At 50.9% G+C, this 18037-nt stretch overlaps 1 protein-coding gene across 6 annotated transcripts in view; it reads left to right on the forward strand.

The window, feature by feature from the left end:
- The window catches only part of LOC119448018 (fat-like cadherin-related tumor suppressor homolog), a 653800-nt gene that overhangs the window by 435865 nt on the left and 199898 nt on the right, over positions 1–18037 (forward strand). For all 6 annotated transcript variants that reach the window (XM_049666727.1, XM_049666730.1, XM_049666726.1 and 3 more), the window contains 3 exons: positions 2473–2880; positions 7944–8111; positions 13882–14041. In XM_049666727.1, the coding sequence (XP_049522684.1) occupies positions 2473–2880; positions 7944–8111; positions 13882–14041 (736 nt within the window). The remainder of the gene's footprint in view (positions 1–2472; positions 2881–7943; positions 8112–13881; positions 14042–18037) is intronic.

Below are 18037 nucleotides of genomic sequence, written 5' to 3' on the forward strand. Positions count from 1 at the left end.
TACCACAACAAATGACCACCCAAACTTTGAAACTGTCCTAACGGAGAGAGTTCCAGTATCGAAACTGTTGGGATAAATAACCTTTAAGTTTTCGTTGTGGGGGTCTTCCCCAACCTGTAGCGCGTATAATCGCAGCTACGTAGGGTTCGGGCGAATAAGGCAACAAACGAGTCAACTCAACAACGTTTATTGCTGTGGGCAATAAAACACACTTGCAGAGGGAAGTCCGCTCTGTATAATAAGTAATAAAATAGGCTTGCCTCGTCGCGTGTGGTAGTCACGCAAACGAGCTCCCTCACGGGTAGCAGCGGGTATATCCATATGGGCAGGTAGGTGTAGCGAGGTCAGAGAGCCCCGGGGGTCTCTCGGTCGCGCTCTTTTTTACCTTTTCGCGAGCAGAATGTCCTCCTCGCCCGCTGGATTTTTTCGCTCTTCCCACGCGGGCACGCGCGTCGCGAGAGGCAAGCGAGAACCGGGAGAGGGCAAAGTGCCTCTCCCTTTGTCCACCCGGCTCCCACTGCGTGCGCTGTGCGCGCATGAGATGTCCGCCCGGCTCCCGCCGCGTGCGCTCCGTACGCAAGCGACAGCGAGCGCCCGCGGGAGAAGGTGGCAGCGTGTGCTCCCCACATCGTTTACCACAACGCCTCCATTTTGCCATCATTTCTTCAAATAACAACTGGCCCGTTGATCTCATACCTTCTCCTTATATATATATTGTAATGGTGAGAAGCGTCGTATGCAGTGTGTTCCCGATCAGGGAACAAAGAGAGAAGAGATATGCATAAACAGTCTCTTGCAGCAGCACAAAGCCATCGCGTAGCACTATCGGTGTCCTGTGCAATGTGTGGGGTCTTAGGGTCTCAGAAGAGTACCGACCACCACGGTTAACTTCTGACCGCAGAACTGTAATCGGGAAGGAAAATGCTATTGTCATGTTCTTCTATTCGTTCGCGATCTTATCTTACTAGCGAGAATTGCTGGCGCGTACCTTGCGGCCACCGGAAAACGCGAAGCCTGTGCAGGAACCGCTGTTGAGATAAGTGGATTTCATTTCTTGATCGGTCGTCTGGGAGCACTGAAAGAGGGCGCTATAACGCACTTGTTTTTGAATTTCGCGGGCTTTGTTTAAAGGCAATTACAAGAAGCGCGATTAATCGTACTTAGTTGCAAACACTTCAGTCGGCCATTTTTAAATATGATCTACAGCTTTCGTATTGGCACTTTCTTAGTGAAGGCAATATTTAAAAAGTTGGGCAATTAGTTTATACTAATTATTTGAGTTTTCAAAACGAAAAAAATACCACAAACTAGGACACGCGAACATCAACACCACTGATTTGGTTTGAGCTTCCTAGCACACTCCGTCGTTTTTAAAACATTGGCTACATTTAGCTGGGACACCCTGTATATACCGTATTTTCAGGTTTATAAGTCGCACCGGTGTATAAGACGCACCTGTTCGTTCAGTAAGCGATTTAAACAAAAATTACTGTGACGTTTCACTCCGTGAACGCGGGTCACGCGCAACCGTATAGGTACCATATATTTCCACTCCAGGCGCATTTCTGCCACAATGTTCCGTATAAAGTCCAAGTCCATGCGCCGTATGCTTTATGTGCAAGTGAAAGCGTGCACCGGTGAGCCGAATCGCGCACAAGGGAGGAGGGGGGGGGCTTGTACTCTTTTAACAACTGTGTAGTTTGCGCAGCAGCTCGCGCCGTATCTTGACAGCGATCTACAGATGCGACAACTTCGGGGTTGGGCGACTCGCGGTCAGCCAGCCGCCACATGCGTTGCTGCTCCGTTCTTCTCGCACGGCGCTCGGGCACTCGATCACAAGAAGAACCCGGCACGTCGATAGCGCGCACAGAACACGCGTAGCAATTAACTCAACCAGCCGGCTTCACGTGGCCATAACATCCTATACGATTTTGACGGCAGTTTTTCTGGAAAAAAAAATACGTACATAAGTCGCACCGTTCTGTAAAACGCACCGACGAAAATGCAGAAAAAAAAACGTGTCTTATACAACGGAAAATACGGTATATATATATATATATATATAGCTCCTGAAAGGATGTTTTTGATGTAAAGCGTAATATTAGTTTTGGCCACAAGGTAGATGGCAAAACAGGGATCTAAACTTTTGCTCACCACAAAGAAAACTTCACCGAACATGGCCTCCCTACCGCAGCCAGTTTTGTGTCACTGTTACTAGAATTGGGTGTTCAGCAGATATGGTTGTATCAAGAAAGGAAATACATCGTTCGCATTAATATATGTGATGAAATCAATCCACGTTAAAAACATTACCAAGTATTAAAATGTGAATGTTAAAAGTACATTTTGAGAAGGATCATAAAAGTGGGAAAGGAGGGGGAGGGGGGGGGTGTGTTTGTTACTATAAGGGGTCACGTATTGGGAAACACGGCTGTAGGGGGCAAACTATGGCATCAGTGGTCTCTGTCGCAGGTACAGCCTCTGAACGTGGTCATCTGTTCCTACTTGGACGACTTTCCTGGTGGGCTGCTGGGGACAGTGCATGCTACAGATGAGGACCCGTATGACCGAATCAGCCTGTCCTTATCTGGACCGCATGCTGCACTGTTTGTGCTTGATCGTGAAGATGGGACCCTGCGTGCACTGCCAGGCCTCGATGCGGGCAGCTATGTGCTGAATGTGAGCGCTTCAGACGGCAGCACACCTTCGACTCATGCACCAGTGACTGTGCACGTTGTGGCTGTGTCCGAGGAGGTGCTGAAGGCAGCCGTGGCGCTGCGCCTGACTGGAACCACAACTGCACGCTTTTTGGCTGCAGACCGGCGGCCGCTGCTTCGGGCTGTGCGGACGGCTCTTGGTGTGCGCCTGAGAGACCTAGTGGTACGTTTGTGGCTGCTTCTTTTTTTGTTGTTCCCCAGAATGCGAGAAGAGTGTTTCAGGGAGCCATGTTTCTTATTTTAAAGGCAGCGTAGCTACTGATCGAAAAAATGAGGATGACTTGTTGCTGAATAATGTGGCGTATTACGTGCTTTGTAAATATGGACTAGATTAGCATATCACACTTCCACCAGGTTTATTTGGAAAACCCAGTTCCCTAATGTATTTATATACACAGGATGCAACACCCAGTCATGTGCACCGAGTCATTGTTGCATCTATGAAGCCATGTCCTTTTTCTGTCAGCATCATGGACACTAAACTGACATGTTTTTAATTTCATCACGTATCATTTTCACCTCAACATTAACCCCTGCCTATCGACGACAACTTTAAGTGAGAATGGCACAGCTATCAAAGTTGGGAGTCCACATGCACCTTTTGCACTGGATGCCTGTTCTTTGCATTATTTCAGTGTCCTCTGAAGTTCCGGCAGCAGCAGGATCAATGAAAGCAGATTTCGGTAAACATGGCATTGAAAACATTCCTAGTTATGACCCATAGTGCAAACCAGCGACATGGATTTCTTAACATGCATAGCGTAGAAAGCTTCAGGATTGCACAAAATGCCACTTCAACATTTGATAACTGCACAACAGCCATGTGACATCTGGTGAATACAATATAACTCTGTTCTTACGTTTTTAATAGAACCCGAGAAAAAAATTTACTAATTGGGAAACCGTATGATCCGAAGTCACTAAAACATTTGACAGACTCAAATTTCATTGACATCTACGTACAGCGAAGCGTTGCGCAAATCGTTGGCGGGACCCGAGTGGCCCAAGACACGCATTGTCATTTTTGGCACCTTCAGCAAGCTTACGTTTTCAGGATGCATCTTGTGGGGACGCGCGACTCTCACGCGTCCCCTGATGTGGTTTGCGGCATTATGCGAGAGATGGCGCGAGTGTTGCGATGCTAACGCCACCGCAAGGCAGGGTGACTTGGGAGCGAAAGGTCGACGGCTTCCTCTTGGGGTTGGGATCGGCGAGCGATGCGGACGTCCCGCGCGTGAGCCGATCCACGCTTCGCGAGACCGTCTAGCGTGGCTTGGAGCAGGGCACCGGCATGGACCAACACGGATCGTTCGAATGCGCCACCGTTCGTGTGACCGTACACGTGAGCGACTAGGCGATGGTGTCATAGCATGGGGCGAACATATTGTTGCAGGAAGGATGGGCACCCGAGCGCAGTTTTCGAGGATCCGGATTAAGGTGCTCGGTAGGGCAATATTTCGTGACAAAACCACGTCAGTAAGCGGAGACACGACGTACTCGCCATCAGGTACGGGAGGACAGGGCCCTGTCAGGAGGACATTGGTAGCCGCCTGTGGAGACAGCCGTGCAAACTCAGCAGAACATAAGCGGGGTGAAGCACAAGTTGTTGCGTCTGCGTCGGCAGGAAGCGGCAGATCCAGCTGTACAACACCTGCGGAGCAGTCAATTTGGGCAGAGTGTTTCGAAAGGAAATCGAGGCCGAGAATTAGGTCGTGTGGACAGTGCTCGAGGACGATAAATAAAACAACGCTATAATGGCCCGCAATGGTCACACGTGCTGTGCACATTCCAAGAACGGGTGAAGTACTCCCATCGGCGACTCGCACAGTGCACGCTACGGCGGGAGTCAGAACCTTTTTGAGCCTTCGGCGGAGAGCAGCGCTCATAACTGAAAGCTGCGCTCCTGTGTCAACGAGAGATGTGACAGGAACACCATCAACTTCAATGTCCAGTAGGTTTCCACGTTTAGGCAGGGTCAACAGAGGATTTGTGGGCCGGGTCGGAGTTGCAGCTTCACCTCCGGGAGCTGCACCGCCTAGTTTCCTGAAGGGAAGCGACCGGTTGCAGATGGGGACGAAGAGTGGTGAACAAGAGGCGAACGGGACCGACGGCCTTGCGGAGACGGGGAGCGGGGAGCGGCTGGATCTTGGTGGAGCACTGTCGGCGTTGATGTTCCGAGGCGGCGTGTAGGGCGAGAAAGTGCGATTGTCTGGTACTTGGCGGTAGTGACTCGGAGACGACCACCGAGGAGACGACGACCAGCGATTACGGCAATGACGGGCGATGTGTCCAATACCGGAACAATTAAAACAGATGGGTCTGTCATCCGGTGTGCGCCAGTCAGCTGGGTTGCGGCGGAGCGGCGGGAAGCTTTGCGTCTGGGAGCGAGCGGCCGGAGAAATCTGGTAGGTGTTCGTATGGCGGACCGAGCAGAGAGATGGAATGCCCAAGCTCGCTATTTCTTCCCGAACGACCGCTTGTATAAGCGAGATAGCGGGCACACTTTCCCGACAGTCGGAACGAATTGAAGCCGGAGCCATGGCCTCAAGCTCATGGCGAACGATACGCGTTAGATCTTCTGATCCTGTCGGCTGTACGAACCGCGGCGGGTCTGCGCACGAAGATGTCGCGGTGGTATTGGGCAGCCTGTCGAAATGTTGAGGGACGCGGCGGCCTTTCGCTTGTTCGAAGCGCCGGCACTCCTTTATAATTGCATCCACAGTGGCACAATCCTTACACATCAGGAGATTGAAGGCGTCGTCTGCAATACCTTTTAGTATATGACCAATCTTGTCCGCCTCGGTCATGGTGTTATCAGCCTTGCGGCAGAGAGCCAGCACATCCTGTATGTACACGACATAGGATTCTGTGGACGTCTGAGCGCGGCATGCAAGTTCTTTTTTTGCTGCCAACTGACGACCGACAGGTCTGCCAAACAGGTCACGCATTTTTTCTTTGCAGACATCCCAGCTTGTTAGGTCAGCTTCATGCGTATCGTACCATTGCTTCGCAGTTCCTTTCAGATAAAACATGAGGTTTGCTAGCATCATTGTTGGACCCCACCTTTTGTTGTCGCACACTCGTTCGTACATCGCAAGTTAGACCTCGACGTCGGTGTTGTCCGTGCCACAAAATGTCCCCGGGTCCCGCAGATGAGTGAGGATGACCGTTGGCGTGGACTGCTGAGGCGTTGTCGGTTGTGTCGGTTGATCTGCCATTGTTGCGGCAGGTAGATGACGTCCACTGCGAAGTTCCGTGATTGTACCCAGCACCTCCACCAAAATGTTGCAGGAAGAAAGCAGGCCCACGAGTGTAGAAGGATATGAAAGAAATATGGCGTTCAGGCAACGGCCAGAGACTTCGTCTTCCTCTCGTTCGCGTCACCTTCTTCTTTCCCTTCACCGTAACAATATTCGCTCGCTATCCGGTCGCGGTGAGTCGGACTTCCTTGATTTGTCGCGCGCCTATGTGAATGTTCTATTAGTAGTAATTCGGCTAGTGTGTATTAGTGTATGAAAGGTGCAATAAATGCTTTTTTGACTGTTTGCACTTGTCATGAGTAAGAGGCCGGAGGCGAAATAAAAGAAGACAAGGACGATGTGATCGAAGCGTTCCGAACGGCATGAGCGCGCGAGGCGCGTGATCCGAGCTGTCATCGGGGGAGAAGCAAGGCTGAGCGAGCATTATCGACGTGGCTCCGGCCCAGGAAGGTCACATCGCCAGCACCGCTCTGGCGACGGGAGACTTGGGGGTCTGGCCGAGTCCGTGACGTTGGCCGTCCAAGGTGTGCCGGTTGTTGTCAGAGTAGCGACGCATTAGGCCCAAGGCTTTACGAAGACGCCTGTCGCATGTGGAGGGACACAACCTGGTGGACTGTGGTGTTGAGGTTGTCGCACTTTGCTTCCCTCATTCTAGTTAGCCTCGCACGAATTGAAATTACTCGTTCGACTTGAGAAAGCAAGCTTTGTTCACGTGAACTTAGCACCTGAAATGCCGCCCGAAATTTCGCTAGCCGAGTTGAACATCGTACCACGTGGGCGATGCGCATACAGAATTCCGCTCCCTTGCACTACTTCCGTGATTGACAAGTGCGTTGAGTGTACGTAGTGTGGGCGGAGTCCCCTGGTTTGCTGTCACCTGCACATCATGTGCGCTGCTGCGCCGGACTACGACCAAGCCACCCCAGGCGATGGACATGCCTGTGGCCAGTTCGGCGCCGCGAGTTCGGCGGCCGCCTGGGTCCGGCTCGCAACCCTCGGCGGCTGGGAAAAGAGCCAGCAGTCACCAACGGCTACTGTGGCTCTCGCCAGCAGGGCGCGTCGGCGCGAGCCACACTTGCTCGTGCTGACTTCTGCGTCGCCGTTTCCAGACTTCTGCGCTGGAGTCGTGCCATCGAATCTGCAGAGGTGTTGCTGTGACCAACGGACGCCAACCGTGAACCTCAGAGACAATGTCGGCTCGCATGTTGTGGATAACGTGTGGACATTTCCTCAGCGCAGCCCCTGTCACATTACTAACTTTTGTTTGTGACGCGCGCGTTGATAGACCGTGTGACATGTTTCGCCGGAGTATGTGCAGTGATTTAAGGTTGGGGGGATGTGGCGATGCGCGACTCTCGCGCGTCCCCTGATGTTTTCTCCGCATAGCTCGCGTCTGCTGTAGTCCGGCTTCTCCGCGTGGCTAAGCGCCGGAGGCGGTCGTAGTGGTTGCGGCGCGTTGTGAGAGGTGGCGCGAGTGTCACGATGGTAACACCACCGAACGGCGGGGTGACTTGGGAGAAAAAAATTTGGAAGGCGCTTCCTCTTTGGCTTGGGATCGGCGACCAATACGCACAAACGCTTCGCGCGTGCGCCATCCCGCTTCGTGGGACCGTCTCGCGAGGCTAAGAGCAGGACACCGGTATGGACGAACACTGATCGTTCGGACGCGCCACCGTTCATGTGACCGTACACGTGAACGACTAGGCGATGGTGTCACAGCATGGGGCGAACATATTCGCTCGCTATTGGGTCGCAGTGTGTCGGACTTCCTTGATTTGTGGCGCGCCCATGTGAATGTTCTATTGGTAGTAATTCGGCTAGTGTGTATTGGTGTATGAAAGGTGCAATAAATGCCCTTTTGATTGTTTGCACTACTGTGTTGTCATTCCTTTGTCCCAAGAGCACGTGTGAGACCCCACAATCTTCCCCTTTCTCCCTCGTGACTCTCGTCTGTCACTTTGTGCAGCTGGTTAGTGTGCAGCCAGCTCCAGGTGAGGCTGAGCAGCTAGATGTGCTGTTGGCCGTGCAGCTCGAAGGGGGGCCCATGCCAGCTGCCACTGCGGCTGCCCGCTTGCACGAGCGTCATGTGGCTCTCGAGGCAGCTGCTGGTCTGCGGATCCACATACTTCCCCAAGTGAGTTTCATTAGGATCTGCAAATGGGAACCATGATGAAGCAATGGTGGCCTTTAGTCATAAAAAACATATGCTGCAGTTAATTGCAAGAATTTTCCCCATAAAATAAATGTTACAAAACACATTAGATCCGGTCTTAACCCTTTGAAGGTCAGTTTTTTTTTGCTAGATCAGTGAAGAAATTCGACCCCCAGGGTCAAATTTCTTTATTGCAGATTGAAAGGGCCCCTCACCTGGCCACATAGTAAAATTTGGTTATATGCTGGGTGGTATTACAGCCCTCTAAGGAGTGTTCTACCGCAAAAATTTTTCAGATTAGTTTGTTAATAGCAGAGATAGAAATATTTCAAGGGGCGAGAACCCACGATTTCAGGAGGTGAGGGCAGGGCCTAAAGTCTCCCTTCAGTGGAGGTAGGGCCCTCATAGGGCGGTGACCAGTATAGCGCTATTGTGCGCACACTCACGCACGCTTATATTATATATATATATATATATATATATATATATATATATATTGTGAGTGCGACCCATGATTGACTCTTCATCTCTACACATCATCATCACTTGTACAATTTCCTCATCTGTATTCCCTATAATTATTATTGTGGGGATCGAGGTGCCTTCCCGCACTTCGTCCCCAAGCTCGCGCGTAGTGCTTAGCTCGATCTCCGGGAACCGCCGCCATAATGGCAACATGGCGGACATGGCTAGCGCGTCGGTCCTACTTGCCTACGCAAACCGGGCTTATCTCCCCCCCTCTCCCCCGGGATTGGACTTGCCGCGCGAAAACACGTCACCAGGACACGCCCCGATTGGCCTCCCGAGTGGTGAGCCCTGGGCACCCTCTCTTCCGCTGAGCGCTTGCTCGCCGCGGCAGATGCTCACAGGCCCTCAACGAGTTGGTTACGTGGGACCTTTGCTCTCGTGACTCCTCGTTCTCGCGCTTGCCACACCACTACCCGGTTAGCCCTAGCGCAGCAGGCTAACCGCCTGCCCGCTATGAATATTATTTATGGGAGTGAAAGTTTTATGTGCAGAGTTTACTAATAAGTGTGTTTGTTACTGCAAACATGTGCGCTTACTCCAGTCAGGAGTTCTCACTTTTTGAATTAGTGCATTTAGAATATTTGATATTTTTTCCCTATGTATATATCGTGAATATATATGCTATATACCCTTTGATTTAATTACCTATAAATGGATTAGTCATTCTTTGCGCCACGCAGTTAATAAACCTGGTTTATTTCACTCTAATATTGTTCTCGTCGATCATTGCCCCTGATTACGGTAATAAATATTTAATAGTTAATAATAAAACTTTCCTACGTAGCTTCATGTTGCAGATATGAGGCTTATAACCAGTTACTTTTAGAAGACAGTGTTAAAAACAGCAGTTCACCTGGCTAAATCTACGTTTGGTATCGGCCGTCAAGAGTCATGGGCGCACCAAAGCAACTAAAACATAAAATGTACTGCACAGACGTTCTGCGAGAAGAATTGGCCGTCCGCCAGCGTCCGCGTAGCGAATGCGTGCCCGCTAGCCGCCGCCGCCGTGCTTGACAACGACAGCAAAATTGAAGACCTGTTGTTGTATAATCCATGCCTCAAATATATATGTGTGGCAAAATGGTGTAAACATAAATTTACTTTTGAAATAAGCATTATTTTAAGAGCGTACTATGCGAAATCGGCCTCGGCGCCCGTAGGAAAAGTACGTTGAATATGCCGCGGAGCGTGTCTCTGCCCCAATCTAGCTCGCTCGCAGTACCCTCGCACAATTTTTCCACACGCAGCACCTCAGCGGGAGAGCGCCATTCGGCCCACTCGACCATATTCTAGTACACTCTAGTTATGACGCTCGCCTCGGATCGTGGGTACCTGGGTTCGAATCCCGCCTCGCCAAGCAAGCTTATTTTGTTTTATTCAGTTCTTTATTGCTCTTGCTCTCTGAAACTGCAAACACCATCGCTCCGTAAAGATGATACCTCAACCTTAAACAGCTTCGTTGTTAAAAGCGGAGTAGGGGCCGGGCATCCCCTGAGCCCCCCCCCCCCCCCCCCCGTGGCTTTAAGCACTGGGCGAGTGTTACCACCAACGTAGACACTCTCTCCACTTGCCCCATCTAACCTCTGCAAACGAAATTCCTTCCCAGCGTTCTCTTTACAGGAGCCAGAGGATCGTATGATGAATAAATTTGGGCCCCACCTTCCTTCGTTTTTTCTCTCTCGCATTTTTGCAGAGTTGCACACTTCTGGTGACAGTCTCACACACAAGCTGTTGCATTTGTTTTGTTTCACGCAACGGCCAATCCTGCTTTCACGCAACGGCCAATCACGCAACGGCCAGTCCTGTTTCACGCAACGGCCAAGAACACCTGATTGGTGCCACAATCATGAGCAATGAGGCAGGCCTGTGAGGATAAAAGCTTGATCACGGTGCTGGAACATGGTAGAAAATGACAGTTTCATTCTCGGGCATGTGCGACTGCACGACGTGGGAACAACTAGACGAAATGGAAGTACATCTCTCTTGCTACTGTACAGAGCGAAACAAAAACACATAGACATTTGGTTTGTATGTTTTATTAATTCTCTAAACTTTAATTCATCTCTTGTAGCACCAGATTGAACAAATAATTGATGTTGCCTTGAATAATTCTCGAAATCACGTGTCGCTAGGAGCTACGTGACAGCACTCCATGTACGTAGGCGCACTTGCATGATATTGGTGAACCTCGCTGATACGCTCCCGCTTAATACGATTTCCCGGCTCCTACGTTCGCAATAGCGAAAAATAAACATAACGTCATAGAGGAATGTGTTCATACGTTTCGGTTAATACGTCCCCGGAAAATATGATTATTCGGCAGCAACGTTCAGCATTGTGGCAAACTGCGGTTGTATGATGTGTTCTGCAGCGAAAAATTATTCAGATGTGCAAAAAGGCCGCTCTCATGTGCTCGTGAAGCGTGAAGTGGCAGGCAGCCGCCGCGTGGCTTCCCTGCAGTGCTCAAATCCCCCCCCCTCCGCGACTTCTCTGCATTGGTCATTCGCCCGAAGTGACGCGAATGACACTCTCGCTTCAACGAGAACAGGCGGCAAAAACAGGTGGACGCCGAGCGTGTGTGGCACGTGGCGCTACGACTCGCCGAGATCGTAGCGGAGGTGGTGGCAGACGAGGCGCCTGAAGACGGCGGCAAGAACGAAGGCTTGCGCCCACCAGCTACCTTCGCCGAAGCCCTTACTGGCCTGGAAGCCTTACTAAGCTTCTTTCGCCCAAAAGAGACCGAAAATGCGGACAAGGGTCTGCAATGTGCGCCGAAGGAGTTGTTCCTGTCCAAGGGTGTGACGCACCAGCAGAAAATACAGTCGAATCTCGATAATTCGAACTCGAAAAAGCCCGAAACATTGTTCGAATGAAAAGAAAGACTTATTTTTGACGTATTTGTGCACCATAGCGCTACGTACGAACGGTGCGAGTCGTGAAATGTCGCGGTGCGCAAGCACATAGCGAGCAAGGGCCCCGAAACTGCCCACGCCGGCCAACGCTCGCATCCCGATAGACCTCCTGTCCCAGAGAGAACGCCTCCTGTCCACAGCGACAGGCCGACACATCCTCAAGCGCATCGGCTACCCGGCGGACCTTGACGCCATCCAATCGACCACAAACATTCCGACATCGTACCAGGCCAGAGTACATGTTGCCCCGCTCCCAAAAAACCCGTCTCAATCCCACAACGAAGGCAGAAGAAACGCCTGAGTGGACTATCTCAAACGCACAGTGGGACGGAGCCCGAGGACGGTGTACGTGGACGCCGCCCTATATAAGGATACATTTAACGCAACAGCAGCCGTGGTGGTGGACTCTTCTTACGCAGAAGTCTCCAGCATCTCTATCCCGCACTGCACTGTCACAGAAGCGGAAGCTGCGGCGATCGTGCTGGCCGTTCAGTATGGGGACGCGACCAACCGAGAACATTAAGTAATAACCGACTCCCAAGCGGCGTGTCGGCTCTTTCTTGTAGGCAGAATACCTCAAAAATTAGCTAGATTCGCGACTAATCCATTGGCTACAAATCCATCGCTCAAACACCAGATCACGTGGGCTCCGGGGCACTCGGGGCTGGAGGGTAACGAGGCCGTGGACAGGCTAGCTCAAGGTCACACAAACCGAGCGGCCACAATCGTCGATCCCACTACTACCCTCCCCGTACCCCCGGCTTACGGTGCTCGACTTCAACACCTGCACAAACAACGTCAGCTTTACCCCCCACCACACAAGGGGCTAAACGCACGGGAAGCACGGGACTGGAGACTGCTCCAGACCAACACCTTCTCCAACTTACACAAATACAGCATTATCTTCTCAGAACACTACAAAGACGCATGCCCACGGTGCAAAGAACGGCCCACCGCCTACCACGTCACGTGGGGGTGTACAGGCCCCAAACCCCCACACATACAAACACAACAACCGGAGGAGCAGTGGGAGGCCACTCTGTCCAGCCCCGACCTAGCGACCCAGCGCAGCTTGGTAATCCAGGCGACAGCGGCAGCCAAGGCCACTGGGGTCTTGAAATGAAGACTCCACTCGATGTACATTTTCCTATGTATTTATTTTCTCTCAATGAATAAACGTTTTCTACTACTACTACCCGATAGCGCCTCTTCATCTTTGCAACCACAATCTCTCTCTCTCTCTCTCTCGCATCCCGATAACACCAGTGAACGAAACTTCAGGGAGCAGACCGTGCCGGCGATGCATTAAACCATGCAACACTTTGTTATAATGTCGCAAATCACCTACATTATTCAAAATTCACTTGACAGTTTTAGTGACAATTTTCGCCGCCATTGCATTAAATTTTAGCAAAAAATTTTGTGACTTTCTTGTGTCAGTATAGCAACACACTCGAAAAAAAGTTTGCAACACTGCCAGTCTGTCAGGATGTGTACAAGCTCGTAAAATTTTTGTGTTTATAAAATCAAACCAAGAATGGTAGGTGATAATGCGAGAAATTTGATATTGTAAATACATCTAGCCAGGAAAGTCTATAATGTGTTTGTTAAATAGGAGGTTCAACTTCTATGAGCAACATGTGTCAACTGAGTGGCTGGAACCTCCTCCAAGGGGAATAGTTGTAAGGCGAAAGGTTTGCCAATGCTAACACACCTTGGTACATACTTGATTGGTCCTGCAAGAGCCGTGACTAGTGACTGTTTTGCTGTGGTAGATCTTATTCTGGCTAACAAACTTTGGAAATCTGGAACCTTTTCTCCATCCTTAGCGTGCACTGCAGTGTGTGGATGCTTGTTAACTAGTGTGAAGTATTTATCTGTTCACCCTACCCCAGCTTTTGCAGAATGTGCAGATGGCAATGCCAGTGCTGGAAGAGGGTGAATTTTAAACCACCAGGCTTAAGTGGTTAGGCCACAATGTGCAGGTGTCATGGCCGAGTGATGTGAAAGTGATGGACAGTTGTATCTTGGGATTTGTACCACTCACAATGGCACAAAAGACCACTCCTGTCACCTGATATTTTCTGTATTGTACACAATATACTTTTGCTCGTGAATTTTAAGATAATTACGAGAACATTCATCTATGATGGTTAAGTAGGTGGCGCCCTCTGGGCGCAGTGGTGACAGACTCAGTGTGCAGGTGTGAGCGGTCGTTAGAGTTTTAGGCCTAATACACCTGACATCATGTTGCATCAGAAATCATCGGAGACATTATCTTTCCTAAGCTGTAATTTTGTTTGTCACTCTAGGGTGACCGGTGCCCTACCCTGCGCTGTGTGCATGGTGAATGCCAGGATCGGCTAGTGCTGGACACTGGCGACATTGTGGTCCTTGCTGCAGATGGCCACAGCTTGGTCTCAGCCCGACACAGTCGCCAGACTGCGTGCGTCTGCAACCCTGGCTTTGGCGGTAAGGACTGTCTCGACATCTGTAAGCATGTTTCAGTAGAACCTTGGTCTGTATACTTGCAGCAAAAAACTCGATTACTGTGTTTACTCTGTCGGGATATGGGGGAATGCCCACTGCTCTCTGCCTCGACACACCGAGCCCCGCGGTTGGCGCATGCCTGCGCATCAACCGCGGTTCGGTACAAGCTCGAGAAAACCTTGGACGACAACCACGTGTACACTCGGAAAGCATTTATTACGACTGCAACTAACACTTCAAGCAGGCCAGCTAGCTATAGTTGACATCGCTGAGGGTTCCCTCGAAGAGAATAATACACTAGATAAAGAAGGGCTTCCGACTTACCAACTGGGGAATACGGGGGGGCCGCGGCGTTTGCCGCGGCACGAACGCGGCTGACTAACCACGTGCGGGAATACAGGAGCGGCGGCGATAACCAATTGGTCAACTCGCGAGAGCACGGGCAATATCCTTCGGCTTAGGCTTTCGGCAAGTGCGGCTCGGCGGGGTACGACCTCGCGCGAGCAATAATGGCACCGCTCGTCGGCTTAGCGTCGGGAAAGGATCAGCACAATGTACGCGCTCCCCGCACGGGCAAAGGCACCGTGCGCGAGCTCCAGTCCTAGTCACAAAGGTGTCAGCGGACGAGAGGAAAGCATGAGCGTACCGTGCGCTAGTCCCGGAGAGAAGCCCCGAGGCACGCTCCGCCGCTAGCAGCCGAAAACCGGCCGCCTCGTGACATCAGCGCCCCGCCCTCAGCGCAACCGCCTAGAGTACAACCGCCGCGTGCGCAGCGCCACCGCGGGAACCGGTTACGCGGAGGACGGGGGAAACCGGGGCACGGAGAAAACCGGGGAACGGCAGAACAGGTGTTAGCGCGCGCAGTGACGCCGGCGCAACCCTCTATCCCCACACGCTCCGAGATATCCAACTCCAAATTTTAATTGTCGTTCGCATGATTACGCATGCAAGAGAGTGAGGATCGGCGCAAAGCTCCTCCCTGATGTGACGCAGCTGTTGGGTGCAGCGTTTAGTCTGACAACGCGGCGAAGGCATTGGCAAAGATAATAACTGCCTGCTTCCCTTCTCGGCTGGCAAAATAAAAAAGAAAAATCGAAGAACCCTTAACCGCTGTTGTAATACGCGACCGCGCAGCCTGTAAAGATGGCGGCAGCTGCCATGCCGAGATAATGGCGCGAGCGGAGAAGCCGGAGGGCAGTGCGCAGTGTGTAATGGTGACTAGACGACCGCGCATGGTCCTTGCCTGGGCTACGCAAATAAAGTGACTGCTGATTTCCAAGTAATGTAAGTTTTATTGAAATCAAAAGCAACAACTGCACCATCAACAGCAGAAACCTTTTTAGCTATGCTAACGAATATTTCATACTGCCGCTTTAAGTTTGGTGTTGGCATGCACAAATCTCATGACAATACCTCACCCATCAAGATGTCAATGCCCTAAAGATCATCAAAATGCCTCCCTTCCACAGCAACACAAAGCATAAACCGCTCTCTCGTCGACTCGATAACTCTGCACAGTACGACAATTGAAATTTGGAGTCGGATATCTCGGAGCACGAACATGCTAGAATAATTCTTCCAACTGATACTGTGTAGAAACACGACTGCCTCTAAGTTTTCAATGCTAACATACCCACTTACTGCAGTCGAAAAAAATAATTGTTCAATTTTAGTTAATTGGGCTGTTCACAGCGATAATTATCATCTCACTTTGTGCCCCCCTGGCCACATAACTTATTTGCACAGGTGGTCTTCGCGTGCCTCCCAGTGCATAATTTTAAGAAAACCATAAAGCTTAGTTTTGAACACCCTGCATTATCAGGCACAGCCGCCAATCACATGGCTGTATTGAGTAACATCCTTTTCCTATAAGCTCGGAGAAACCGATACCTGCCTTCGCTATAGGGCTTCTTCCTCGTTCTGGGGTTTTACGTGCCAAAACCAGTTCTGATTATGAGGCACGCTGTAGTGGAAGACTCCGGATTAATTTTGAACACCTGGGGTTCTTTAACATGCACTACAACGCAAGTACACGGCATTTTTGCATTTCGCCTCCATCAAAATGCGCGCGGCCGAGATTCGATCGTGTGATCTCGTGCTCAGCAGCGCAACACCTGAGCTGACTGAGCCACCACGGCGGGCTATAGGTGTTGCTCTAGCCGTATAAAACGCGGGTTTATCGTGAGCAGAAACAGTGAATTTCGGTAAATGAGAAAGACTACTATCATCATCATCATTGACAGAAACTGAACCCCCGCAGAAAAAATCTGGATCTGCCCCTGGACCCCAGCACGCTTCACCATTGGTCCAGTGCTCACTCTGTAAGGACATCGTCTGCTCTTTGCACCTCGCAAGATCTCAACCACTGTGTCAAAACGGGCGCTACGCAGACATAGCAGAAGCATGGCCAATCCCTTCATTTGTGGATGGCTCGGACCCACGGCTTATCGTTCCGAGGATCGGCGACGCCGGCTTCGCTACCAAGCTTCGCGTGCAGAATCCTCGGACACACAGCTAAGCCTTTTGAGCATCGGTGCTTCGTAATTCACGATCAAGCACATCGCACACGCAATCCCCAGACTCGCACACCATACTAGAGGCCACATGTCAAAAAGCCCTGAAGGACTACAGATTTCAGGCCATTTAGAGAACTGAAGAAAAAGTGAAATTTGAGAGCCTTTTCCCAAAACTGTTTTCTTTTTTTTTTTCCCCCCCTTCCTGTTTAGCTTTTGAAGCTGATTTCTTTGTTACCATTTTGCCCTATTTTGACTCTGCTTTTTGTATCATTTTCCTTGGGTTACAGCGCAGGTCGTGACATTCTCGCTTTCCTTCTTGAATTTTTCTGAATTTATGATGTGGCTATTCGTTCACCTCAAAAGTATGCCTGATACAAAGATAATGTTAAAAAATGACTATCCACACATTTTGTGTTGCGAAAAGAAAAAAAGCAAGAATGTCAGGCCCTTCAGCACACATTTTGCTACGCAGCCAGTATACAAGAAGTCTTAACGAGCCTAGGTTTTTTTTAAGCTTGTATGGCGCTTGTTTTTAAGGTTGTACTCTTTGGGTTCTTGGTGTCTCACAGGAGACCAACTACCGCGTGTTCGAGCTTAGCGAGCCACAGGGTCGCATCAGCCGTCGCCTCCAGCACCGCTCGCGCGCGAGCACAGAGGCTGCAAGGGGCTACCGAGCGACGCATGCAAAAAGACAGTAAAGCCCTGAGTTGACGGAAACCGTTTATTGAATCCGTTGGCACCAGCACTGCACAAACACTCGCGCGGCGGGGAAGCAAAGGGGTCTCACACCAAGGGCGAAAATACAATAACAGGCGCCTGTAGCACATCTCAGCGAGAGCACAGGCTCAAGCAGGGGCACACCGCTAGGAAAATTCCCGGCGGCTATGCTGCTTGCTCTGGTGATAACCAATGTGTCAACTCGCGAGAGCTCGGGCAATCTCCTTCGGCTTGGGCTTTCGGCAAGTGTGGCTCGGCGTGGTACGACCTCGCGCGAGCACTAGGCACCACTCGTCGGCTTAGCGTTGGGAAAGGATCAGCACAAAGTACGCGCTCCCCGCACGGGCAAAGGCACTGTGCGCGAGCTCCAGTTCTAGTCACAAAGGTGTTGGCAGATGAGAGAAAAGCATGTACATACTCTGCTTTGGTCCCAGAGAGATTAGAGAGTCGCGCTCAGCCGTCAGTAGCCGAATGCCCCGCGTCTTGACGTCAGCGTGCCGCCCCCACCGCAAACCGTCGTGAGTGGAGCGCCACCGCTAAAACCGGTTGTGGGTGGGACCCGGGGAAAGGCGTGTAGGGATGGCAGAACAGGTGAAACCCCCGCAATGGTGCCGGCGCATTCCACAATCCCCACAAACTAACAGCCTTCAAATCCGCCCGCACTACTTAACAAGCCCACGTAAAATCTGGCATTCTTGTCCGAGTTCACAACTAATATTCAGCGCATGAAAGATGCAGACAACAT

Source organism: Dermacentor silvarum, chromosome 4 (assembly GCF_013339745.2).
Source record: "Dermacentor silvarum isolate Dsil-2018 chromosome 4, BIME_Dsil_1.4, whole genome shotgun sequence".
Lineage (NCBI taxonomy): Eukaryota > Metazoa > Arthropoda > Arachnida > Ixodida > Ixodidae > Dermacentor > Dermacentor silvarum.